The sequence below is a fragment of the Chiloscyllium plagiosum genome, unplaced genomic scaffold (assembly GCF_037043375.1).
Source record: "Chiloscyllium plagiosum isolate Xiang-an unplaced genomic scaffold, Cpla_swu_hap1 HiC_scaffold_14, whole genome shotgun sequence".
Taxonomy (NCBI): Eukaryota; Metazoa; Chordata; class Chondrichthyes; order Orectolobiformes; family Hemiscylliidae; genus Chiloscyllium; species Chiloscyllium plagiosum.
In genome coordinates, this window is record NW_028270152.1 from 31,883,775 (window position 1) to 31,911,086 (window position 27,312).

Genomic DNA, 27,312 nt, shown 5'->3' on the forward strand with positions numbered 1-27,312 from the left:
TGTAACTTAACAGGGACACTGAGTAATAATGGTGGGTTGTAAAATCAGTCATGCAGCACAAATAATGATAGACTTATGTTGACAAATAAAACAAAATAACACCACTTTAGAAAACGTGCCGAGTTTTTTAATTTATAAAGTTTCAAGTCCAACAGATTTAAATCTCCTGACAGATTTGGCAGTTCTAATGAGATTTACAATTAGAGTCTTACAGCATGGAAACAGACCCTTTGGTCCAACCAGTCAAGGCTGGTTTGGAAACTAGACTAGTCCTACCTGCCTAGGCTTGGTCCCTATTCCTCAACTTTTTCATATTCATGACATTTCTGCCTTTTTACGGCTATGTTGGTTTCTTGGCATCTTGGTATTTCTTTGGAAAGCTTTGACAATTCTTTGACGTCCCAATAAGTTTATGCTCACCCATTCATGGTTACCTTTACAATCCTATAAAAAGGATTACCTTTCCCAAAGGGAGTCTGACATTTTCCAAAGGTGTTTTGGAACCATGTTAGAGGGGGTGCTTATTACTCCAAAACTCATCCCTGACTATGCAAATAAATCCACAAGATATGGCTCTACTAGATCTAAACTGTACGCTTCAGACTTCAGACATCTACCTTGCCAATATTACGAATGGAAGCAGCTGCTGATTTGTTCAGGTAGCTGCCTCCAGGAAATGAGAAAGTGTAATTGACAAGCCCTGCCACCACCTACCATGTGAAATTGACAGAAGCTGGTTTCAGGGTGGAAGTTCTGACTGTGGATCTCTGGCATTTTCTTTTTCATGCAAAAATAAATTCAGGCCTCAAGTTTCGATATCTTCGACTATTATCCCTTGAATAGTGGAAAATGTAGCAGGAATAAGAAGAGGATCAAGAGTTTTTAACATTTCTATTTTGTATTTTCTGCTGAATTTTGTCCTTTTCTGCACTTCTGAATAAAGAGATTATTATTGAATTTCAAGTCAACTTAAACAGACAGCGCAAAACCTTTACATGTATAAAGTGGAATCCGATCTCTGCATTCAGTAGCAGGAGTTTAATCTGCATTACCTGAACACTATTTCAATGAAAATGAAAATCAGCTGATTTCTGGCAGTTCATAGAGAGTCATAGAGATGTACAGCATGGAAACAGACCCTTCGGTCCAACCCGTCTATGCCGACCAGATATACCAACCCAATCTAGTCTCACCTGCCAGCACCCGGCCCATATCCCTCCAAACCCTTCCTGTTCATATATCCATCCAAATGCCTCTTAAATGTTGCAATTGTACCAGCCTCCACCACATCCTCTGGCAGCTCATTCCATACACGTACTACCCTCTGCGTGAAAAGGTTGCCCCTTAGGTCTCTTTTATATCTTTCCTCTCTCACCCTTAACCTATGCCCTCTAGTTCTGGATTCCCCGACCCATGGAAAAGACTTTGTCTATTTAACCTATCCATGCCCCTCATAATGTTGTAAACCTCTGTAAGGTCACCCCTCAGCCTCCGACACTCCAGGGAAAATAACCCCAGCCTGTTCAGCCTCTCCCTATAGCTCAAATCCTCCAACCCTGGCAACATACTTGTAAATCTTTTCAGAACCATTTCAAGTCTCACAACCTCTTTCTGATAGGAAGGAGACTAGAATTGCACGCAGTATTCCAACAGTGGCCTCACCAATGTCCTGTACAGTGGCAACATGACCGCCCAACTCCTGTATTTAAAACTCTGACCAATAAAGGAGAGCATACCAAACTCCTCCTTCACTATCCTATCTATCTGCGACTCCACTTTCAAGGAGCTATGAACCTGCACTCCAAGGTCTCTTTGTTCAGCAACACTCCCGAGGACTTTACCATTAATTGTATAAGTCCTGCTAAGATTTGCTTTCCCAAAATGCAGCACATCGCATTTATCTGAATTAAACTCCATCTGCCACTTCTCAGCCCATTTGCCCATCTGGTCCAGATTCTGTTGTAATCTGAGGTGAGCGTCTTCGCTGTCCACTGCACCTCCAATTTTGGTGTCATCTGCAAACTTACTAACTGTACCTCTTATGCTTGCATACAAATCATTTATGTAAATGACAAAAAGTAGAGGACCCAGCACCGATCCTTGTGGCACTCCACTGATCATAGGCCTCCAGTCTGAAAAACAACCCTCCACCACCACCCTCTGTCTTCTACCGTTGAGCCAGTTCTGTATCCAAATGGCTAGTTTCCCTTTATTCCATGAGATCTAACCTTGCTAATCAGTCTCCCATGGGGAACCTTGTCGAATACCTTTTGAAGTCCATATAGATCACATCTACTGCTCTGCCCTCATCAATCTTCTTTGTTACTTCTTCAAAAAACTCAAACAAGTTTGTGAGACATGATTTCCCATGCACAAAGCCATGTTGACTATCCCTAATCAGTCCTTGCCTTTCCAAATACATGTACATCCTGTCCCTCAGGATTCCCTCCAACAACTTGCTCATCACTGAGGTCAGGCTCACTGATCTATAGTTCCCTGACCTGTCTTTACTGCCCTTCTTCAAGAGTGGCACCACGTTTGCCAACCTCCAGTCTTCTGGCACCTCACCTGTGACTATCGATGATACAAATATCTCAGCAAGAGGCCCAGCAATCACTTCTCTAGCTTCCCACAGAGTTCTCGAGTACACCTGATCAGGACCTGGGGATTTATCCACCTTTAACCATTTCAAGACATCCAGCACTTCCTCCTCTGTAATCTGAACATTTTGCAAGATGTCCCCATCTATTTCCCTACAGTTTATATTTTCCATATCCTTTTCCATAGTAAATACTGATGCAAAATATTCATTTAGTATATTCCCCCATTTTCTGCGGCTCCACACAAAGGCCGCCTTGCTGACCTTTGAGGGGCCCTATTCTCTCCCTAATTACCCTTATGTCCTTAATATATTTGTAAAAACCCTTTGGATTCTCCTTAATTCTATTTGCCAAAGCTATCTCATGTCCCCTTTTTGCCTTCCTGATTTCCCTCTTAAGTATACTCCTACTTCCTTTATACTCTTCTAAGGATTCACTCAATCTATCCTGTCTGTACCTGACATATGCTTCCTCCTTTTTCTTAACCAAACCCTCAATTTCTTTAGTCATCCAGCATTCCCTATACCTACCAGCCTTCCCTTTCACCCTGACAGGAATATACTTTGTCTGGATTCTTGTTATCTCATTTCTGAAGGCTTCCCATTTTCCAGCCGTCCCTTTATCTGCAAATATCTGCCTCCAATCAGCTTTCGAAAGTTCTTGCCTAATACCGTCAAAATTGGCCTTTCTCCAACTTAGAATTTCAACTTTTAGATCTGGTCTATCCTTTTCCATCACTATTTTAAAACGAATAGAATTATGTTCGCTGGCCCCAAAGCGCTCCCCCACTGACACCTCAGTCACCTGCCTTGCCACTGTGGGTGGCACGGTGGCACAGTGGTTAGCACTGCTGCCTCACAGCGCCGGAGACCCGGGTTCAATTCCCGCCTCAGGCGACTGACTGTGTGGAGTTTGCACGTTCTCCCCGTGTCTGCGTGGGTTTCCTCCGGGTGCTCCGGTTTCCTCCCACAGTCCAAAGATGTGCAGGGTCAGGTAAATTGGCCATGCTAAATTACCCGTAGTGTTAGGTTAGGGGTAAATGTAGGGGTATGGGTGGGTTTCGCTTCGGCGGGTCGGTGTGGACTTGTTGGGCCGAAGGGCCTGTTTCCACACTGTAATGTAATCTAATCGAAAAAAAAAAAAAAATTCCCAAGAGTAGGTCAAGTTTTGCACCTTCTCTAGTAGGTACATCCACATACTGAATCAGAAAATTGTCTTGTACGCCCTTAAGAAATTCCTCTCCATCTAAACCTTTAACACTATGATCCATGTTTCCAGCTTGATCCAGTTGATCCATGATGCCAGCTTTACAGACAGGCAGGAGGCTGAAAATCTAACACCAAGGGTAATATTCTATGTCAGAGCAAATTCTTTGGTTTCTGTATGCTCTGATATTTAAATTTATGTAATCCTCATACCAATCCTCTAAACAACACAGAAATAGTGGAAGTGACATCCGTGGTCAACTATTGGGCGAAAGATTGGAAATTGCTTTAAACACATGAGGCCAGTTAACCTGAGGGACATAATACCAAAATTAAGACTCTTGTACTCATCAAAGGAGAATTAACAAGCATTTACTCTTCAGCGTGTAGCTATAGTTATGTACCTCAGTGATAATTGATCTCAGCTTAAGAATGTTCAACAACAGCCAAACTGAAAATGCAGCAATGTATTGAAATGCAACACATTTATTACTGTCACCAGCTTGCATAACTTTACATCATAATCAATACACTCCCACCATTTATTATTATTGGGTATTGTATTAAAGTTATTGTAAACTAATTGAGTCACTATTAGATTTAAAAAGAAGAAAGGAATAGCTTTTTCGCACAGTGCCTTTTCAGACCATGGGATATTTTCAAGTGCTTAACAAATGAAAGAAGTCTTTTTAAAAACAAGAGTAATTGCTATTGTGACGTAGACAAACATGGCAGCCAATTTGCACAAGCTAAGGCCCACAAGGAGTAATAGGGATATAGGCCATTTAGCCTCTTCAGCCAATTCTGGTGTCCCATCAGATCTTGACTTATCTGCATATAACTTCATCCACCCATTGCACATGGATAGGAAAATTCCAGAAGTTTCAGGTTTAGAATTATTAATTTAATTAGCATCTTCTGCATTTCGTGAGATTTCCACATTTCCACCACTCTTGGTGTGAAGAAACACTTCATTATTACTCTTGTGAATGGGTCATAAGGTGAGTGACAAAATACTCTATTTTAGTGATATTGGTGAAGGAATAAATATTCCGCATACCAGCTCTTAAGGATAGTGGAATCAAGGGTTATGGGGATAAGGCAGGAACAGGATACTGATTGAGGATGTTCAGCCATGATCATAATGGAGGTGCTGGCTCGAAGGGCAGAATGGCCTAATCCTGCACCTATTGTCTATTATCATAGAAATTACTATGCCAACAATAATAGGGAGACTGGTGTCATGGCATGAAGATAGACAGCTGAACCAAATTGACCTTTCTGCCTCTATATTCACAACACAGTGAAATTAAAAACTTCAAAGACCTTCAAAATTGACTCCAATTGTTCTGAACCAAACACATGAATAACCAATCCTACACAGTGCGAATAATCATTTTCAGACGTGAATTTATATCTTAAACCAAAGATTTACAATTTATTAACAATATAGTAATTTTAGTGGAGTAAAGTTAAACAACAAAGTGATCTATTTGGTTTACGCTCTATACCCAAATTCACACAAAAGGTGGACAAACACAGGGGAGAAATAACAGAAAAAACAAAATTGGCCAGATTATTTAAATGCTGGCAAACTGGACTAGATTAATGTCTGTCTGGTTGACATGGCTGTGTTGGACTGGAGGTTCTGTTTCCATATGACTCTAAATGGTTTCCATGGTCTTGTTCTACAGGTATGCATAGGTGATGGTTTCTTGGTTAATTTGCTGAAGGTGTTGATCAGGGTCATTTTTACAGTTCACTCCCATAAAGGCAGTAATAGCTATAACTTAGTTTTCTATTCTCCAATCTTCCAAGAGCTGCTCATGGAGGGTTAGGCAGTGAACTTTTCAATTTTCATGTTGTTAGCATCAACAGCCCATTTTCCATTTTATAGAAAGCAAAGTCCAAAACCAAATTCAAACTCTGACTACTCCCTGACAGGCTGACAATGTCCTTCTTGAGACCCCAGTTACCATTCAACATCTGTCATTTGCTTGGGCACAAGATTGTTTCCAGACTTGCTGGAACCAATTCCCAGGTACTGACTTCATTAATAGCCAATTAATAGCTACCGTGTGATCAGTTAACACTTATACCAACATTAAGCATTTCTTTTAAAATTTTGTTTCACACAGTGTGGGTGTTGCTGGCTGGGCTGTCTTTTTTTGCAATCCTTAATGCTCTTAAAAAGGTGTTGATGAGTTTTGTCTTCTTGAACCACTGCAGTCTGTTGCATAAGAACATTAGAAATTGGAATAGGCCATTGGCCCCTCAAACCTGCTTCACCATTCAATAAGAATATGGTTGATCTGCCCTGGACTTCAATTCCTGTTTTATGATAGCTGAGCATAGCTGTTAACTCTTCACTCTTTCTAAAATCTATCCACCACTTTTACATACTATAGGATTTAGCTCCCACAACCCTCTGGTTTGGAGATTCCGGTGTTGGACTGTGGTGTACAAAGTTAAAAATCATACAACGCCAGCTTATAGTCCAACAGTTAAACCTTCCAATTAAACCTGTTGGACTATAACCTGGTGTTGTGTGATTTTTAACTTTGTAAAACCCTCTGGAGTAGGGAATTACATTCACCACCCTCCGGGAAGAAATTCCTTTGCATCTCAGTTTTAAATTAGTATCCCTATATTCTGCAACTATGTCCCTTTGTTTGAGAATCATCCTGTCGCAACAAAACATGTTTTTCAACATCTACCCTCTGTATCCCCCTCAGAATTCCCTAATTTTCTGTAAGATCATCCCCATTCTCCTAAATTTAATGAATAAAGGCCAAACCTGTTTAGCTGTTCTTGATAAGTCAAACCTTTCATCTCAGGATTCAGCCAAGTGAATTTCTTTTAAATTGTCTCCAATGCCAGTATAACAATCCTTAGTTATTGGGACCAAAACATTATGCAGTATGCCAATGTGGCACCACCAACAACCTGTACAGTGGTAACAAGAATTCCCTGATTTTAATGTCCAGCCCTCTAATATTAAAGGCCAAAGTTCCATGAACCTACTTAATTAGTTCAGGAACTTGCATGCTAGTTTTCTGTGTCATGCACAAGAACATCCAGATCCTTCTAATTATGCTTTTGTGGAGAGTCTCTCCATTTAAATAATAGTGTGCCTTTTGATTCTTCTTCCCAAAGTTTATGACCTAACACTTACCCTACATTAAACTTTATCTGCTGCGTTTTTTCCTATTCATTCAATCAATATCCCCTTGCAGATTATGGCTTCATCAAAACATACCCTCCCACCTATTTGGTGTATCACCTGAAAATTTGAATACATTGCACTCTGTCCAATCTTCAAAGTAATTAATTAAGCTGGTAAATAATAGAAGAACTGACCCTTGTGGCATTCTATTAGTTACATCTTACCAACCAGAAAAAGACCTATTAATCTGACTCTCTGTCTGCTATGTTATCCAATCCAAATGCTAACACATTACCCCAAATCTATGATGATTATGTTTGATTGTAATAAGCTTTTCTGTCCATCCCACTATTTTTTCATTAATAGAGTACTCTAGCTTTTTTCCAAATGGCATTTTATAGGTGTACCCACCGAACTGTTAGGAAAGAAGGTTCATGATTTTGACCCAATAGCAATGGAAGAGTGGTGATTATAGTTACGAGTCAGGATGGTGTCTGGCTTGGATTTGCCATTGTTGGTGATCCCTGCTCTTGCCCTTCTACATTTAGGTGTTGTCTGTGTAGCCTTAGTGAATTGTTGTACTACACTTCATCTTGCAGATATTTCATATTGCTGCCACTCAGATATTTTCTAATAAAATTGCATCGCTCTGTTATTTCTCATTATTTGAGTCATGTGGATAGTGTACAAGCTTTGGGAAGTCAATAGGTGAGTTATTTACCACAGGATGCCCCTAACCTGCTCTTGTAGCTATGAAATTTACAAGACTGGTCTAGTTCAGTTTCTGATTAATAACAATAGTGATGTTTCAGCTATAGCAATGCCATTGAATATCGAGGGGAGGTGATTAGGTTCTTTCTTGTTGGAGATGATCTGTTTGGTTAACCTGCCATTTGTTAGCCCAAGCCTGAATATTGTCCAGGTAAGGTATTGATATCTAAGGTGCTGAATATTGTGTAATGATTAGCGACCATCTCCACTTCAGATTTTATGATGGAGACAATGTCATTGAAGCAGCTGAAGACGGTTGGGCCGTGGACAGTATCCTGAGAAACATCTTTAGCAATGTCCGGGGACTAAGATGACTAACCTGCAACAAATGCAACCCTCTTCCTTTTACTGGTTGGAGACATACCCAGCACAAAATGTTTTCCCTGATACCCATTAACTTCAATTTTGTCAGTGCATCTTGATGCCACACTCTGATGAACTCTGTCTTGATGTCAAGTGCAGTGACTCTCACCTTGTCTCTGGAAATCAGCTATTTTGCCTGCATTTGATTCAACGTTTTAATGAGGTCAGGATTTGAATTGCCCTGGCGGAAATCAAACTAAGCAGCTTATTGTTGAGTACGTGCCACTTGATAACACTACTGATGACACCTTCATTATTTTGCTGATGATCAAAATTAGACTAATGGGGTTGCATTTGTCCAGCCTTTTGTGTACAGGTCATAATTGGGCAATTTGTCAAACTTCTGAGTAAATGCAGATCACCTGTACTTGCTGCTACTGTTGGCATATTGGCAGTGCCAATGCAGTATCCTATGCCCTCAGTTATTTCTTGATATCAGGAATTAGTTTATAACTAGCATCTGCTGTGCTGGAGACCTTTGGCTGAGGCTGAGATCAATCATCAACTGGGCACTTTTTTTTCCTGAAAGTGAAACATTTGTGACCATCTTTGTATTTTGTACTGATGTGCTGATTTCCCTTTCATTATGGATGGAGCTATTTGTGGAGGCTCCTGTTAGTTGCTTAATTGAACATTACCATTTAATGACTGGATACGGCAACTATGGAGCTTAGGTCTTATCCATTGATTGTGGGAACACTTAGCTCAGTTTATCATATGTTTCTTCCGACGACTTGGTGTGCAAGCACTGTAGCTGTTAGAGCTGGAATGTCTGCCTGTTTTCCTTTGGGAAGCAGTCTTGCCTGAGAGGACTGGGGCAATTATATTCCTATTTTTTCAACCCAGCAGTTGCCGTGGGAGTGGGACCCTTCAGCCCACAATGTTATGACGAACATGACACCAAATCAAACAAATCCCTTCTTGGTCCATATTCATTTATCCTTTGCATCTTCATGTGCTTATCTGAAAGTCCCTTAAATGCCTCTATCGTATCTGTCTCCACTACCCCTGACTGTGCATTCCAGATTCCTACTAGATTGTGTTTTAAAAAAAACTTGCCCCTCATATTTTCTTTGAACTTCCCCCTCTCACCTTAAATGCATGCCCCCTTGTATTAGACATTTCATCTCTAGGGAAAAAGATTCTGACTGTCAATCCTATCTATATAGAGTCATAGAGCTGTACAGCATGGAAACAGACCCTTGGGTCCAACCCATCCATGCCGACCAGATATCCCAACCCAATCTAGTCCCACCTGCCAGCACCCGGCCCATATCCCTCCAAACCCTTCCTATTCATATATCCATCCAAATGCCTCTTAAATGTTGCAATTGTACAAGCCTCCACCACATCCTCTGGCAGCTCATTCCATACACGTACCACCCTCTGCATGAAAACGTTGCCCCTTAGGTCTCTTTTTTTATCTTTCCCCTCTCACCCTAAACCTATGCCCTCTAGTTCTGGACTCCCCAACCCCTGGGAAAAGACTTTGTCTATTTACCCTATCCATGCCCCTCATAATTTTGTAAACCTCTATAAGGTCACCCCTCAGCCTTCGACGCTCCATATTTCATAATTTTATAGTCTCCTCTCAGCCTCTGCTGCCCAAGAGAAAACAATCCGAGTTTTTCTAGCCTCTTTAATCCAGACAGTTTCCTGGTAAACCTCTTCTGCATCAGCTCCAAAGCTCCACATCCTTCCTGTAATGTGGAGACCAGAATTGAATGCAATATTTTAAATGTGGCCTAACCAAAGTCTTATAAAGCTGCAACATGACCTTCTGACTCTTGCATTCAATTCCTCAACTAATAAAGGCGATCATGCAATACACCATCATTACCACCCTATCTATTTACGTGGTTCGTTTCAGGGTGCTGTGGACTTGAACCTCAAGATTCATTTGTACATCAATGCTGTTCAGAGTCCTGTCATTAACTGTATACTTTTCCTTTTACATTTGGTCTCTCAAAGTGGAGCGTCTCACATTTACCCAGATTAAACTCCATCTGTCATTTTTCCACCCGTATCTGGCAACTGATCTATATTCTGCTGTATTCTTTGACAACTTTCTACACTATTCACAACTCCACTAATATTTGTATTGTTTGCAAACTTACTAACCCACCCATCTATATTTTCATCTAAGTCATTTATAAATGTATATCACAAATAGCAGAGGTCTCTGAACGCATCCCTGTGGAACACCACTCGTCATGGACCTCCAGCCAGAAAAACACCCTTCCATCACTATCCTCTGCCTTCTACGGGAACACAAATTCTGAATCCATGCGGCCATGTCACTTGGATCCTGATGATCACCGTAGGACAACAGGAAGTCCCACCATGCCTGTGAGCCCAAACTCCTAAGTCCAGCTCTCTCTGGGCTTAGGCTTGATGTTAGGGGAGGTGTTACAGAGATATTTGGAAGATCAATAGCTGAACTCCAGATGTGCCTGTATTATTGGGCTGAGCAAACCTACAAAAGAGATTTCCATGCCCACGCTTGCTTAACACTAGCCCTTTTAGCTAAAGTTACCAAGCTTCCCAACTGGAAGGGCCTCCCCTAAGTGTGACTGTGACACCCGCAGTGAAGGAATGAAGTCTCTTCATTTTTTTTTATTGTACAAATTAACACGTGTTTATGGTACAAATTAACTTGAGTTCATTAAACACATCAACCCGAACAATGTACTGAAGGATAGTATGTTTCTATGTATCTCCAGATGGATGTTTTTGAGAGTGCCTGTGTTTATCTCTATTTCTCTGTCAGTGTGTATGTGTGCCTATAAATATGGTTGTGTGTGTGTACCCATCCAGTTCTGTCTGCAATGGCACACACTTTGAATGAATTAATTAAATGCGATGAATCAAAGTCATAATGTCTCTATCTCTCTGTACCTCTGGTGTTTTAAGTTAGACGATGCCACCCTTCTCCAGATCACATCACAAGCAGCACATATTTCCCTGTGCCACTGCATCTGCTTCCTTGTCCTTCAGGGGATGGATCAATCCTCCATCACATTGATCACTCAAACCTCCAGAGAGCTGGATCAATCGAAGGTTCATTAACAACAACAGCAGCAACAGATATTTGCCCTGCAATCACTTGTGAACTCACTGGTGTCTCCGAGGGTGGGCTGACTGTGTAAATGCTTTTCCACTAGGCAGCAGGTAACAACTTCTCACCAATGTGTATTCGCTGGTGTCTCAAAAGGCTTTTTGAACTGAGAAATTGTTTCCACACATGGAGCAGGGGAATGGCCTCTCCCCAGTATGAATGTGTTCATGTGTCAGCACTTCACGTTTGTATTTAAAGCTCTTCTCACAATGTGGACACTTGAAAGGTCTCTCATCAGTATGAACCAGTTGGTGTGTTCTGAGGTTTATGAAGTCTCTTCATGTTGCCCATTAATCAATCACTTAATGGTCTCAATTGAATCAATTGATCATCTGTTTTCCCAGCTACTCACTATTCAATCACTACTAAATTTCTGCCAGTGATCAGGCCTTCGGTTTCCTTCATTGTTGCCTTGCAGAAATAGATTTGGACCCTGCTTTTGTAGTAATCTGAAGGTATAATTGTTGCACCATTGCTTTAATTCCAGCCTAATGGACTTTCCAACCAGGTGGTATGATATTTTCTAATGATTGTTGTTTTGAAATCCTGAGAATTTATCATACATCATGTCAGGAATAGCTCCGAGTTAACATAGAACAATACAGCGCAGAACAGGCCCTTCGGCCCTCGATGTTGCACCAACCTATTCTCAGCTCGTCCCCCTACACTATCCTAAAATCATCCATTTGCTTATCTAAGGATTGTTTAAATCTCCCTAAGGTGGCTGAGTTGACTACATTAGAAGGTAGGGCATTCCACGCTCTTACCACTCTCTGCATAAAGAACCTGCCTCTGACATCTGTCTTAAATCTATCACCCCTCAATTTGTAGCTATGCCCTCTCATACAAGCTGGTGTCATCATCCTAGGGAAAAGACTTTCACTGTCTACCCTACTAATTCTCTGATCATCTTGTATGTCTCTATCAAATCCCCCCTTAGCCACCTTCTTTCCAATGAGAACAGGCCCAAGTCTCCCAGCCTTTCCTCATAAGACCTTCCCTCCAAACCAGGCAACATCCTGGTAAATCTCCTCTGCACCTTTTCCAATGCTTCCACATCCTTCCTGTAATGGGGTGACCAGAACTGTACACAATATTCCAAGTGTGGCCGCACCAGCATTTTGTATAGTTGCAGCATGATATTGTGGTTCCGGAACTCAGTCCCTCTACCAATGAAACCTGACACACCGTATGCCTTCTTAACAGCACTATCCACCTGGGTAGCAACTTTCAGAGATCTACATGGACTCCAAGATCCCTCTGCACATCCACACTACAAAGAATCTTTCCATTGACCCAGTATTCTGCTTTCCTGTTATTCTTCCCAAAGTGCATCACCTCACATTTAGCTGCATTGAACTCCATTTGCCACCTCTCAGCCCAATTCTGCAGCTGATCCAAGTCCCCCTGCAACCTGTAACATAATTAACAATAATAGCTTTTATGTACAAAGCACCTTTCATGCAATAAACCATTCCAAGATGCTTCCAAAGGCATTAAAAACAAAGTATAAAGTCAATCCATCTCAGGTGATATCTGATTAGATGAGTAATTGCTTGGTTACAAAGGTAAGTTTTAAGGAATATCTTCAAAGTGAGTAGAGAGGTGAACATGTTTAAAGAGGGTATTGCAGAGCTTTAGGGCTTTGGCAGCTGCAGCTATAGCCATCAATGGTGGAACAGTTAAAATTCAAGGAGAGCAGACATTCTACAGGCCTGTAGTGTTGTAGGAGATCATAGAGATAGGGAGGTGTCAGGGCAATGGAGAGATTTGAAAACCAGGATGAAAATTTAAAAATCGAGGTATTGTTTAATCATGAGCTAACATTAGTCAGCAGGGTTTGGGTGAGAGTTAGGATGCTCGCAGTAGAGTATTGGATGATCTCAATTTTACCGAAGGTAGAATGTGGGAAGCCAGGTCTCAAAGATGAAAGATGTGGTTGAGGGTTTTGGCAAAAGAGTTGAGGCAGTGGCAGGGAATAGCAATGATCAGTCATGGAAATAGTCACTGTCAGTGATGGTGCAGTTCTGTTTCTGAACAATCATATCTGCATCCATTATGATACCAAAGTTATGAGTGGTCTGGCTGAATTTCAAGCATTTGCCAGGGAGAAAAATGAAATCAGTGAAGAGGGACTGAGTTTGTGCTAGCAACCAAAGACAATGGCATAAGTCTTCCTGATATTTAATTGGAGGAAGTTGTCACTCATCTAATACCACATACCAGTTGAGTGATCTGGCAATTTAGAAACAGAGGAGAGATCAAGAGAGGTGATGCTGAAGTAGATGATGTTGTTGTCAGCATACATCTGGGAACTGTGATTACGTTTTTGAATACTATTACTGAGGTGCAGTATGTAGATGTGAAATAGGAAGGCATCAAAGATAGATTTTGGGAGAAACCTGGGATTGTAGTGTAGGAGTGGAAAGAACAGCCATTGGTGGTCATAGACTGGTTGTCATAGTTATGGACAAGAAGAGATCCAGAGGAATGGGTAATGGGTCAAAAGATTGTTGGAGGAGGATGGTGTTGGCATCTGTGCCAAAGAATGCAGACGAGTTGGATAGTTTACTTTTGTAATCGTTAAACAGGATGTCACTTATGCCTTTGTTAAGAACTGTTTGAGTTTTGGGGGACTGGCAGAAAGATGCTTGAAGGGAACCAAAAAATAGCAATGGACTCAATATTATATTTATGTTTGTATTCCATTGAACAAGTTCAACACAGTACTGTTTATGAAGATTGAGTATTAATTAAATGTATAATTTGGTGTAAAATTTATTTCTGTTACATAATGTTCCTTTTTCGTTACAGTTTTTGAAACCCAGATATCATCATGCACGTTGTGAAGTTTCTTAGCGCTAGTAATTTGTTATTGAAATATTTTTGGTTTTTTTCTGTAGCATCTCTGGAAAGGATATTTACTTGAATACCATTTAAGTAAACAGTTGCAATCTGGGTTTTGATTCATGGTGGTTTGCTTCATTGTTTGAAGATTCATGTCATATCGAGTTAACTGTGTGAAGTGATTGATTACTTTAAATCATTTATTCATAAATTGTTACCAGGAGCTATCAAGTGGAAAATTGAACTGGACTGGGACACGGAGGATTCAGAGTATCTGCAGAAAGTGGAAACACAGATGTCAAAAGCATTACAGGAAGTCACTCCAGACATCATTGTGTACAATGCAGGCACAGACATCTTAGATGGTGATCAACTAGGAGGATTGGCTATTTCACCACAGGTTTGTAAGACAATTTAAGGGTAATCCAAATGTTTGTGCTTGGCAAATGTGTTACTGAAAGTACTTCCAAAATAACTTACCTTAAATTTTAAATATCCAACCAGTTCAAAAGCAGACAAATGAAATTCAACTTTGGTGAATGCAAGTCTATCATGTTGTGGAAGACTTGAAAAAATATTTTGTTCTACCTGGTTGTCCAAGAGTTTCAGTTCTGTTGATACCTGTTCCAGAAATGTCGTGAGTTTGATTAAATGGTGTTTATAATTCCTATATCAGAATTGTGAAACATTTTGCTTCAATTCTATATCTGCAATTTTTGGCTTCTTTTTCTTGCCCAGGTGTGATATTGAAATAAGGAGAGGAATTACTTAATTTTCCGTTAGCTTTATTTAGGTAGTAGTTTAACTCTTTGCACCTACCTGATATGTGAGACCCAGGTAGAAAACAACATTTATCATTTCAAAATGAACAATTAATTTACAGAAGAGTATTTATTACTAACTTAAATGTGCTTACTTTAAAGCTTTTCAATTTTGAATATTTTATGTACGATTTGTAAATAAATAGAAAATGTGTTCAAGATAGCTAGAAAAACTCCATTGTCCATCTTTACCATGGAACTTCATCTGGCAATTTCTAACATTATATTTATTGCACCTTTTAGATTTAAATAAGTTAGTTCACAAACTATTCATCTGCGACATAGAATAATAGAATAATGCTTTTTTTTAGATTAGATTAGATTCTCCACAGTGTGGAAACAGGCCCTTCGGCCCAATCAGTCCACACCAACCCTCCGAAGCGCAACCCACCCAGTCCCATTTCCCTCTGACTATTGCACCTAACACTATGGGCAATTTAGCATGGCCAATCCACCTAACCTGCACATCTTTGAACTGTGGGAGGAAACCGGAGCACCCAGAGGAAACCCATGCAGACACGAGGAGAATGTGCAAACTCTACACAGACAGTCGCCCGAGGCTGGAATCGAACCTGGGACCCTGGTGCTTGAAAATATTAATTTTATAGATTTTGTTTTGCCATCTTTTGAGATTTTTGTAAGAGACCCCAGTAATTACAATGGAGACATATTTACCATTCTTTAATTAAGCTGGCGATAATGTGTAATTATTTAGTACTTTCAGCTTTTATTGAGGGGAAGTGATTTAAATGTTTCATTGAAATGTCATAACTCATAATGTTTAAAACAAAACTGTCCTTAATATCATCTTGTTCAATTTTTTCTTGTCTAGGGAATCATTAAAAGAGATCAAGCAGTTTTTCAGGCAGCCCGCACGCGTAAGATACCTATCCTGATGGTGACATCTGGAGGCTACCAAAGGTCTACGGCCCGGATCATAGCTGATTCTATTCTTAACTTGCACCATTTGCAACTAATAGACCAAAAGGTGCTTTAGGTGGAATGAATGACTTTTAACACAGCTTTTCTAATACAGAAATCTGTATTAGTTGCAACATCACTGCTATCAATGCAAAGAACTTCCGTTAGTTTGGAGAAAAATCTAATTTAAATTCTAAAGTAACAATGTTCTATAATCAACAAAGTTATAAATATAGATTAGATAAAGAAATGAGCAGGTTTACAACACTATTAAAGGAACATTCCTCTCTGGTGCAATAAATAATGGATTTTTAAAATTAATATATATTTACTTGGCTGTGAGAAGAATCTAAAGAAATATAAATTTGAAATAAAACATTTAGCTCAACACACTCCAATTCTTGAGTGATTTACATGATAGTATTCATACAATGAAGAAACAGAGTGCTGTGAAGTATCAATCACTATTCTCAGCATATTCCAAATAGAAGATACGATGAAATAGGTTAGAAAAAATGTAATTCAGATTTGTTTTGTATTAAATGTTGCAGCAATTGTAAGAGAAAATGAGTAACTGCAAAATATCTTGTAAAATTGGATCAAGTTAATATAAAACCTCATGTTATTGCCCAGCAAACCAATTGTAAAGGAATGTGCCTTTAAATACAAGGTGTCTAGTCTTCAGTATTCAATCTCTAGCTGAAATGCTCTTGTGTTCTTGTATGATGGCATTATCCATAATGAGTGCTGTTCTATTATGGTCTGCGGAAAGTATTTTGTACTGTAGATTAATGTAAAGCTTAATTAACTAAATGCACCATTCACATTCTTAATAGTCATGTTCTAGTAATATTAAAATTACCTTATTTTCTCACCTTTCTTTTTTTATCTGATGCCAATGGCACAATTTATGATTAGGTGACGAAATACATTTCAGTGTGCACTTAGGTCACACTGATTTTTATTTTGAGAAAATTAGGTTTTCCTCTGTATTACTGATCCTGTTCAATTTTTGTTTCTCAGTGTTTGCACATCTGGAATGCTCAGTGTGTAGACCCCACCCCCCCACGCCCATTTCTCTGAGCTCAGGTTCCCCATTTTAGACAGGAATGAAATCAGATTTCCTTCGTTTTATCATTATTGTCTGGGAGTGAGGGACTTTGGAAGTCCGTTAAAAGTATGCCAGTTTTTGACTCTTCGTGAAAAAAATAGTAAACCTTAAGAGTTTTGAGAACAGTCTGAAAGAGGAGTGTGAAATGTTTGAAAACAATCAAACATCACCATAGGTGTTGTATTGAAATGTAAGTATGTTTTCAATGCAGTCATTCAGCACATGAAACTGATCTGCAAAAGAAAGTTGACTCTTGTATGACCAGCATTGTGCAGTTGTTCACATGCATTACAGTACTTTTACAATTGATAGAGTACCAGAATGTATTGAAAATAATGTAAACCAAAACATTTTTGTGTTCTAATTTATTTGGACTGGTAGATCTGGCTTTAAACAAAAATTCCTTTTAAAGCTTAAAAAAAAGTTTAACCTGCACTCCCCCCCCCCCCCGCTTGATGTTACTCTGCCTTGAAATGAGAATTGATGGTGGTTCTGTCAGTGGAGCTGGAGGCTTTAGTTATTAAAGCTGTCCGTTTTTTGAGCTGTTGTTAATAGAGCTGTCCGTTATTAATACTTGGTTGAGGTTCACCAACTTCCATTCAGTAAGTGGCCTTTTAATCCACAAACTCTTGAAACTTTTCTGAACCTTTAAGAACAGAGTATGTCTTCGTTGTGATTTCTTGTTTGTTTACAAAATGTAATAGGCACTTTAAAGATTAATATTTTTAGCTTGGAATTATGGTCCCAAATTTGCTTTCACTGATTTCCAATTAGTTTAAGATATTTTCCATAGCTGTTGCATGGTTTCTGAGAACTGTAGATAAGTGTATGATGGTGGGTGTCCATAGTTGATGCTTGAGGTAGGTGTAGAGCATGAACATGACATAAAATGGCATGAACAATGTGAAGTGGAATGGTTGCATATAGATGGCATAGGGGAATCTGAGGAGGATGGGTTTGCATCAAGCAATGTGAGTTGGCATACGTGTTGGGTAGGGCATGTGGTTTATTGGTCTGTTAAGTAACGTTGAGAGCTGGACAGTTGTGATGGAGAATCAAGGTGACCTTCTGAACTACCCACCTTCATATTATGCTCTCCACTGTAAGTTGCAAGCTGCAGTGAAGATCTGATACTTTTTGCAAAAGATTAAAATTTCAAATAAAACCACATATGTGTTGGTTGTGTATTTTGCAAGCCAAGAAAATGCACAAGTTGGGTTTATCTCACCACCCTGGAGGCTTCCTGCCACTATTCCTGATGAAGGGTTTTTGCCCGAAACATTGATTTTCCCGCTCCTCGGATGCTGCCTGGCCTGCTGTGCTTTTCCAGCACCACTCTGATCTAAACTCTGGATTTTTTTCAAGCCCAGCCAAAAATTCAGCCCTATATTCTTTTATTGAAAGTGAAGAACTTGCATTTTATTGCTAAAAGATTTAAAACCTATGGTTTGTCACAATGTGCTTTGTGAAGTTGATTTTATTGAAATACATTACATCATGAAAAGCAGCAAAGAAAAATTGAAAAATGAAACATTGGGCAGTTGTAAATACATGACTAATCTGCTACCAATAGTCTTCTGGTGAAAAGTAAAATCTGCCTTCCAGGTTGTACAAAGTCATGCTTAAACTGTACACTGCCCTGGTATGACCACATCTTGCATCCACTTCAGATCGCCAGAACAAAATTGCCTGGAAATACTAGAGAGAATAGTCAGAAGACAAGTTAGGACCATGAGGGAGGTTTGGAGAAGTTTTGAGATAGGGAGTGATTGAAAGGGGACAACTGGAGACATTTAATACAATAAGTGAGAGAGAAACTTGCAGTCTTAATCAAATTTATCAAGTCAATCTTAACTTCATACTTCAAAACAATGGGAAAAGGAAATATGTGTTGTAATGTATGAAAAATTTGATTTAAAAACAGATTTTTACAAGGTTTTTATAGCCTCAGGACATTGAATAGGATTTTAGTCAATGAAATCATGTTGAAATTTATAAAAAGGTTGAGACTGATGTCAGGAGGCTCTTTACATACGGTTGATTAGATTTCTTGTTTAGACAGAGGAGGAAACAAAGGCTGAAGTAATTTTAGAAATGTTAGTGTTTTGATGGTGAGATGGCAGGGTGTTGGAGAAAGACTGAAGGTTATTCCTGAATACATGTTCCAGGATTGGCTAAGTGTTATGGCTACTTCCTTAACTATCTAATCTTGTATAAAGAAGCAAGATATAAAATTGTAACTTCGGCACATATCTGACTTTATTCTGTGAATGAGGAACCTCAATGTTAATACACAGTAGAAATTCAGGTACAAACTGTACATTAAAAGATTTCAGTGAAGCGTTGCAAATATTTTGAAATTTTCATTTATCCACTGCAATAGCACCACCACCTCCAAATTCCTTTCAAAGCCTTGCACCATCCTGACTTCAAACCATGTCATTGTACCTTCATAGTTGCTGAGTCAAAATTCTGAAACATCACCCCTAATAACACTGTAGGTGTAGCTACCCCGCATGGATTACTGCAGTTTAAGAAAACAGCTCACCACCATCTTCTCCATGGAACTTAGAGATGGGCAATAAATGTTAATGATGTTGACATCCTGAGAATGAATTAATTTAAAATGACTTGATAGCTGCATTAGAGTGCTGACTGACTTTCACAATGTGATGTCTTCACAGTGAAAGTAATTTAATTTATTTTAATGCAGTTATCTAAACATGAAAGGAAACTGGGTGTTCACTTTTACACGACTGAGAAAATGCTTTTGATGCATTTAAGCAGAAGTTGGCTCATAAGGAAGAAAACGATAGGACATGGTGATAGGATGTGATTGAACAAATAGAGTGGAAAGAGGCTCCTCTGTATGGCATATCTCTGCTGGAAATTCAGAGTAATATTTTTGTGATTGTGGCTGTATCCAAGGGTGAATATAACATAATTTGGTGAGGAGGTCAATGTGTGTATCACTTGTTGATTTGAAAAGACCATTAAAAAGGGGGGGGGGGGGGGGGGAAGAAACAGCAACAGCTTTTTTAAAGTTTTTGCTCATTTTCTTTCAATGTAAGTCTAATAAGTGTGATTTTGACTTTGTTAGCTTAATATCCAAGTTGATTGAAACCATTTGAAGAATGTTGAATTCTAATGAAAATAAATCCATATCATTATACTTGTTTTCAAAATAAACTTTTAATGAAGAGAGATGCTAAATAGAAATATATATTTGATTTATTACTGAGATTGCAGATGTAATTCTGTTATATGAAGATGTTATCAATTGAACATTGGCCCGGATTTTGTGGTTGCAAAGACAGTGATACTGTCAGTGTTTGCCATCATTACAAATCATGAATCTGACAGAAGCCTCTAGCGTCTGCACCTGCACAGGTAAATGCAGAAATGTTGCCTTCAGTGATTGGTGTGCTGTTGAAGTCCTCACAGATGGCAATAATCATAAAACAGTGAATTGGTACAAATTTCCTTTTGATATGCTATCTTCTTGCTGTAAAATGCTTACAAATTATGCCTTGTTGAATGAAACTGAGTTTTTAAACAATATGCTAAATCATAATTATCACTGGACAACTTTCTAGCCCGGAAAACGTACATTTTTATGTGTGGAGTGTCAGATTTCTCCATTCTCCATTCAATACAGATTTAATGTTAAAAAACCCACACTTCTAAAATAATTTCTTCTGGTATTTCAGCATCTCACCTGATCCCATATTTGGCTCCAAATCTTAACTTTTCTCTTTGTACAATTTCAGAAACTACTTGACAAAACCTGCTTGTTACTTCCTGGTTTGCTATCTGTGAGAATTCTTTAGTGTGATTGGCTGCATAGTCTGCTTAATACCAGAGACACTTGAGATTTGACACTAGAGTGAAACTAATGGTAGAAATGAAAATCTAGTAAAAGTGTAATCAAGTTCACAGAGCTCATTAGATCTTGGTAGGCAGCGTTCTTCAATGTCAAAAGCAAGTGTTGTTACTTCACTTCTGACCATGAAATCCAGGCCAGTATGTTTAATTCTGCATGTTCTGCTATAAGTTTATTATTGTTGACTAACAGTTTCTGAATGTATTTTTGTACTACAAAAAATTCAAACAATTCAGAATTAAAATTGAGACAAATGATACTGAGTTGCAATATTCTTTTGAATACTAATAATTGTTTTCCTTTGTTAGGATTTTAAAGATTTGCTTGCCCGTTGATGTCTACTTTGTAAATTAACAAAATTACATGACTTTGAATATTGTTCCATTTATTATGGGGCAGTTTATTTTTGTGGTAGGTTTAATCCTTTTGCAGTTATAATTGTCCACAGTGCATGTGTTTAGAGTGTCAAGTTTATCTGTGCAATTTAAACCAACCTTGCACAACGCATCAATTCAGATAGCTGGCGTGGTACCTGGTTTGCAAAAATAACTCGTCCTAATGAAATACCCTAATCAACTAATGATCTGCAGTTGACAATTATTTATTTCTTTAGTTGCTGAAAAAAAGATACATTGTGCTGAAGTCTTGCACTCTTCAGGACATTTTCCTCGAATATCAATTCAAAGAGAAAATCAACAGTTATACTGTACGAGAGGACTATTCTGATTGGCAAATGGACTGGTGATTGGTAGAGATATTGCAATGGAGAATGCAACTATATTTGTTGAAATTTTAATCCAGTCAAGTTGACTGTCATTGATCAAGACATTGTCTTGAGAAATGAACCAGAAAATGTCTGTCATCTATTTTGTTGAGTTAGAACAGGCACAGTGTATGGATGTCGTCTTCCTACCTAGAAAGAACAGAGCCCTGTATGTTAACATACATAATGCCTCCTGAACACACCAGTCTGATTTACAGTTTTAAACTTTGTCAGTGTAAATAATTCTAAGTTTATTTACTTAGAATTAAATAACAAATGCTGAACAATTATAGAATCACATCTAATGTTGGACGCTGTTGTGAGTTGAGCTGATTGAGTATAGAAGAATGTGCTTGTTGTAAACAGCTGAAGAGATATGCTTCTCATTTCATGATTTGGAGGTGCCAGTGTTGGACTGGGGTGGACAAAGTTAAAAATCGCACAACACCAGGTTACAGACCAGCACTAGCTTTCGGAGTACTGCTCCTTCATTGGTGACAACCACCTGATGAAGGCGCAGTGCTCCGAAAGCTATTGCCTTCAAATAGACCTGTTGGACTATAACCTGGTGTTGTGTGATTTTTAACTTCTCATTTCAGAAATACGCAAGTACAGTATTACAAAAACTGTTTAATTGTTTATCAAGGGTTTTACAGATTGATTAGCAAATTATTTGCCAAACTGGAACTTTTTGGTATATATTATCCTAGATTTAATCTGTATTTTAACCAGTAACTTTATTTTTATTAATTTGTGATTTGCGTGTGTCACTGGCTAGGGCAGCATTTGTTGCCACTCCCTACTTGCCCAGAGGGCAGTAAGAGTCAATCACAGGTGGATCACAATAGGTAAGGATGTCAGTTATCCTTCCCTGAAAGACATTATATATTTGCCAAAGATCACAGTAGAAAACATAATAAACTTGATTTTCAAAAATCTGCAATGCCACTTGATATTTGGGTGATAATCTCATTATTTATTTTAGAAGATCCAACCTATCAATACTGAAAAATAGAAATCACAGTCCACATTATGTTGAATAATTTTTGTTGGAAATATCTGCATTTTGTCAAAATCTCAGCCAATTCTGAATCTATTCCACATGTAGCATTGACAAACTCTGGTTCAAGCTGACTGGTATTATCTTGATGAGAGATTTGAGTTTTTTTAATGCATGCTTGGAATGTAAGCATTTCAGACTCATTCTCATTATTTATTTGCTTCTAGGGTCTGCCCATTCCTAATCACCCTTGAGTAATTGGTGGTGAGCCACAACCTTGTAGTTTAGTTTTCTTGGCTTGCGACATCATTTCAAAGGGCACTTAAATATAACCACTCTAGTGTGGGAGTAGAATCATGTGCCAAGTCTATATAGATAGGAGATTTCTTATCCTGAAGGACATTAGTGACACTACAATCCATTGTTTGAAATTAGCATTTAATTTCAGATTTATTAATTAAATTTAATTCTTCCAGCTGGTATGGTAAGTATTGAACTCTTGGCTGCAGCACATGAGTCCAGGCCTTTGCATTAGTAGGCCACTAACAATGGCATTATGTCACAGTGCCTGGCGTTTTGCATTTTACTGCATCAGTACTTAATGTCTCTCAGTTTTGCTTTACATGTCTGTGAGGAGGGAATTTAAATTGTTTAACAAAACTCTAGTATAAAGGCATAAAGCAATATGAATGAAGATAGACCACAGCCACACTCAACCACATCTCCTCCATTTTCTGCACCTCTGCCCTCAAACACCCTCCCCCAACCACTTCTCATACCACCCCATCAATCTCTAAATCCAACGCATTATCTTCTGCCATTTTTGCCATCTGCAGTCAGACCCCACCACCAAAAAGACATTTCCTTCCCTACCCCTATCTGCTTTCCATAGAGGCCATTCACTCCACAACTTCCTCGTCAGTTCCACGCTCCCCACCAACCTCTCCTCCACACCTGGCACCTTTCCCTACAATCATAGGAAATGCAACATCTGCCCCTACGTGTCCCCACTCACCTCCATTCAAGGTCCCAAACAATCATTCCAAATCCAGCAGAGATTCGCCTGCACTAGTTCTAATCTGGTCGACTGCATCCATTGCTCCTGATGTGGTCTCCTCTACATCAGAGACACCAATCGCAGAAATGGGGACAGGTTCATGGAGCATCTCCGCTCTGTACACTCCAATCAGCACCACCTTCTGTTTGCCAGCCCTTCCAACTCCCCCTCCCATATCCAGTCCCTTGACGACATATCCATCATGGGCCGCCTCCACTGTCAAAATGAGGCCACACGCAAACTGGAGGAATAACACCTTACATTCCTCCTCGGGAGCTTACAACCCAATGGCCTCAACATAAAGTTCACCAACTTCAAAAATCTCCCAACTCACAACCTCCCTGCCTCCTTTACCTGACCTAACCGGTCCATCTTCTTTCTTACCTCTCCACTCCACCCTTTCCACTGACTACCTATCACCATCCCACCTACCATCCACCCCCAGCTCCTCCCCCTCCCTCTATTTACCTCTGATCTCCCTTCCCCTTCCCCAGTCCTGAAAACGTTGACTTTCCTGCTCCTCCGATGCTGTCTCACCTGCTGTGCTTTTCTACCTCCACATTTTATCAAATTTGACTTGCAGCATTTGCAGTCCTTACTATCTCCTTAGATCTGAATCGATTTGTGTTTTGGAATCCAGACTAAACATCTGTTGCTGGTGGATGTACTGAAATGTGAATTTCTGATAATCTATCCCAGAATGTAAATTTTAGACATGAACTCTTAACAATCAGTCAACTAACCTGTATTATTTTTGTACTTTAATATGTCAAACATTATTTTAGCTGTCATTATTCAATTTAGTGCATTTGATTTCCTGTGGATTTGATTCCTGTTTCAGATTGAACAAATAAACCAGTCTGACATTACAGTACAGTACTAAACAAGCTTTGTTCCTTTTGGAAATGCTCTCATTTGGATCTGAGACATAAACTGATTTCCTGTCTACTTAGTCAAATGGCTGGAGTGAATATTAAAGATCCCATGTCACAATCTGAGGAAGGCAAACCCATTCGACATCTTCCTCTCAACGTTAACAAAACATTGCCAAATGTTCACTGATCTCATTGTTAGTTTTTACACCATAATGTTACAGATGTATTTATTTTCACAAATTAGAAATGCTAATTTCTAGTTGAAATGTTTAACATAGCAAATCAGTTGGGTGAGACTATTGTAGTTGAGTTTTAATTGCATCATACATTACATACATGCAATGAAATGATCTATTTCTGAAAAAAGGTCCTCTAAAACCAAGCTGTCATCCAGATATAGAAAACTTATGAAACTGCTGAAGGGTGTTGTCTACAATTTCATAAGCTGTCTCATGATGTTTTGCTGAATTAGCTTGACAACGTTGAAAGACTAATGAGCTCCATTATGAAATTCATATCCACTTATCAACTGAACAATCACCAGCAAGCTGATAGTTTTTCACAACACAAACTCAAAACCTATTCTCAGTTAGGCTGCACCAATTTGTGGAAGAATAGCATCATCCTCGAGCTATAATTAACATTGCAAATTAGCTATGTCTTAATTGAAGGTACTTTGTTTTGTCCTGTAATTATAGGCAGGTTTGAATAATTAATATTCAATAACTGCTGATGAATATTTGTAGCCTATATTTAACAAATGCTAAACTAAGATGATGCATGGAAAAAATGTACAATTTTGATAATCAGGGCAATTATTCTGTGGTAAAATGATTTTTGTATGAATCATGAACAGTAACATCTTGTTAGCAAAAAGCAAATTAAAGTGGTATTCACGAGAGAATTTTTTGAAGCCAACAACAATTATGTCAATATCTATAGCATATTCTGATAGCAGATCGGTGGCTGCGGGTTAGATTCCAGGCAATACTTTGTTTCTTCTACCTGTCTGGTAAAACATCAACATGATCAAAGAGTAAGTAAACAGTTTATAAATATGTAATCCCAGATAGTAAAATAAATTCAGAAGTTCCACAGAACCGTAAACACTTCAAAAGCAATTTGACAATAGTCTAGATTTATGCTTTCTTCACTGTGAGCCTACTTTCTCCAGTAGGCCTTGCACCAGTTGCAGATTTTTATTACAATTTTAGCATCATTGCTAAAGATTATCAGTAGAAATGTTATTTTTTTCTCTCTGATGCTTTAGCCAAGGACAATAAGTCTGTTTCATTGATTCCTAAAGTAGTGGATAAATCTTTACAAACCTCTTTTTGAATGTTTGGAAATTTCTGTCAATTCTTTATAAAGATCTTTTACATTGACTTTTACCTTGTTAACCACTTTCTGCAGTATTTAATCCACATTTGATAATTCATTTGTCTTTGTAAAATAATTTTGCTTATCTCATCAGGATTGATTTATAATATTTTCAAACTAATTATTTAAAAATCTATAACATGCGAGATATCATTTTCAGCCAAGATTTTAACCAAGTTAACTGTGCATTTAGGAAATGCTAATCTAAACAAACACCTATATATGAATTCTATCAAGATACAGATACCGTAGGAGAACTTTACAACTAACACGGAGTTGTGAAGAGGGTTTTCTCAATGAAAACAATAGCTAAAAAATTATGTTTCAACTTTTAGACCTAACTATTCTGGCATGTGTTTTGTTAATTTACAACTACTTGGCACCATTTGTCAACTATAATGACTTTTCATGTTTTGAAAGGTAAGTCTTTTTTTTGATTTATGAAATTATTTTCTAATTAACAACTTCATTAGTAAACCAGATCAATTATCAAATACTTTGCTAAATTATTTCTCTAAGTAATGTTCACCCTTTGATTTAAATCTTCTGCGTGTTGGAGGCTGAGGGGTGACGTACAGAGTTTTATAAAATCATGAGGGGCGTGGATAGGGTAAATAGGCAAGATCTTTTCCATAGAGTGGGTGAATCCAAAACTAGAGAACACCACTGTAGATTTGTATGACTATAATAATGAAAGATAATGCAGAGATTAATAGAGCAATAGATATTTTCACTTGAACACAGAATGATGGGGAGATGGAATATATACTTTATCCACTTATCCAGGGGAGATGTAATATAAGGTTTACATGCAGCTGACATTGTTATCTACAAAGTAATCTATGTTGCTCTAATCATGCATTGAATGAATTGTTTAATGAATATTTTTACAAGAAAAATGATTTTAAGTGATCAATTGCGTTAAAGTAGATTTAAGAGTGGGTTCAGTTAGACCAAACATCCTTCCAGGTCCATAATTCAAATCTTCTAAATACACTGTATGGCCCACATTAAAGGAAGTAGGCATAATGATTACAGGCAACGGGAGAGTAAACAAGAACATATTTATTCCATGAGTAATAAGAGTGCAGGGGTTGATTTTCCCTAGTTGATCATTATAGCAATAGCATAAACAAGGGTAGGATGTTTTACTTTAGACTGTATTTTTAGGGAAGGCATTTATCAGTAAACATTGATCCTGTTCCCTTTCATTATGACCACATATCAGGACCAGAAACCACATTGTTTCATAAAGGTATACAGCATAGAGACAGACCTTTAGGTCCAACTTGTCCATGCCAACCAGATATCATAACTGATCTAGTCCCATTTGCCAGCACTTGGCCCGTAACCCTCTAAACCCTATTCATATACCGATCCAGGTGTCTTTTAAATGTTGTAATTGTACAAGCCTCCACCACTTCCTCTGGC

At 38.6% G+C, this 27,312-nt stretch overlaps 1 protein-coding gene across 1 annotated transcript in view; it reads left to right on the plus strand.

The window, feature by feature from the left end:
- Nucleotides 1–21,065, plus strand: part of hdac11 (histone deacetylase 11) — a 124,349-nt gene extending 103,284 nt beyond the window's left edge. Inside the window, exons 11-12 of the mRNA XM_043707994.2 lie at nucleotides 14,292–14,470; nucleotides 15,724–21,065. Coding sequence (XP_043563929.1) covers nucleotides 14,292–14,470; nucleotides 15,724–15,888 — 344 coding nt within the window. The 3' untranslated portion in view covers nucleotides 15,889–21,065. The remainder of the gene's footprint in view (nucleotides 1–14,291; nucleotides 14,471–15,723) is intronic.
- Nucleotides 21,066–27,312: the final 6,247 nt, after the last annotated feature.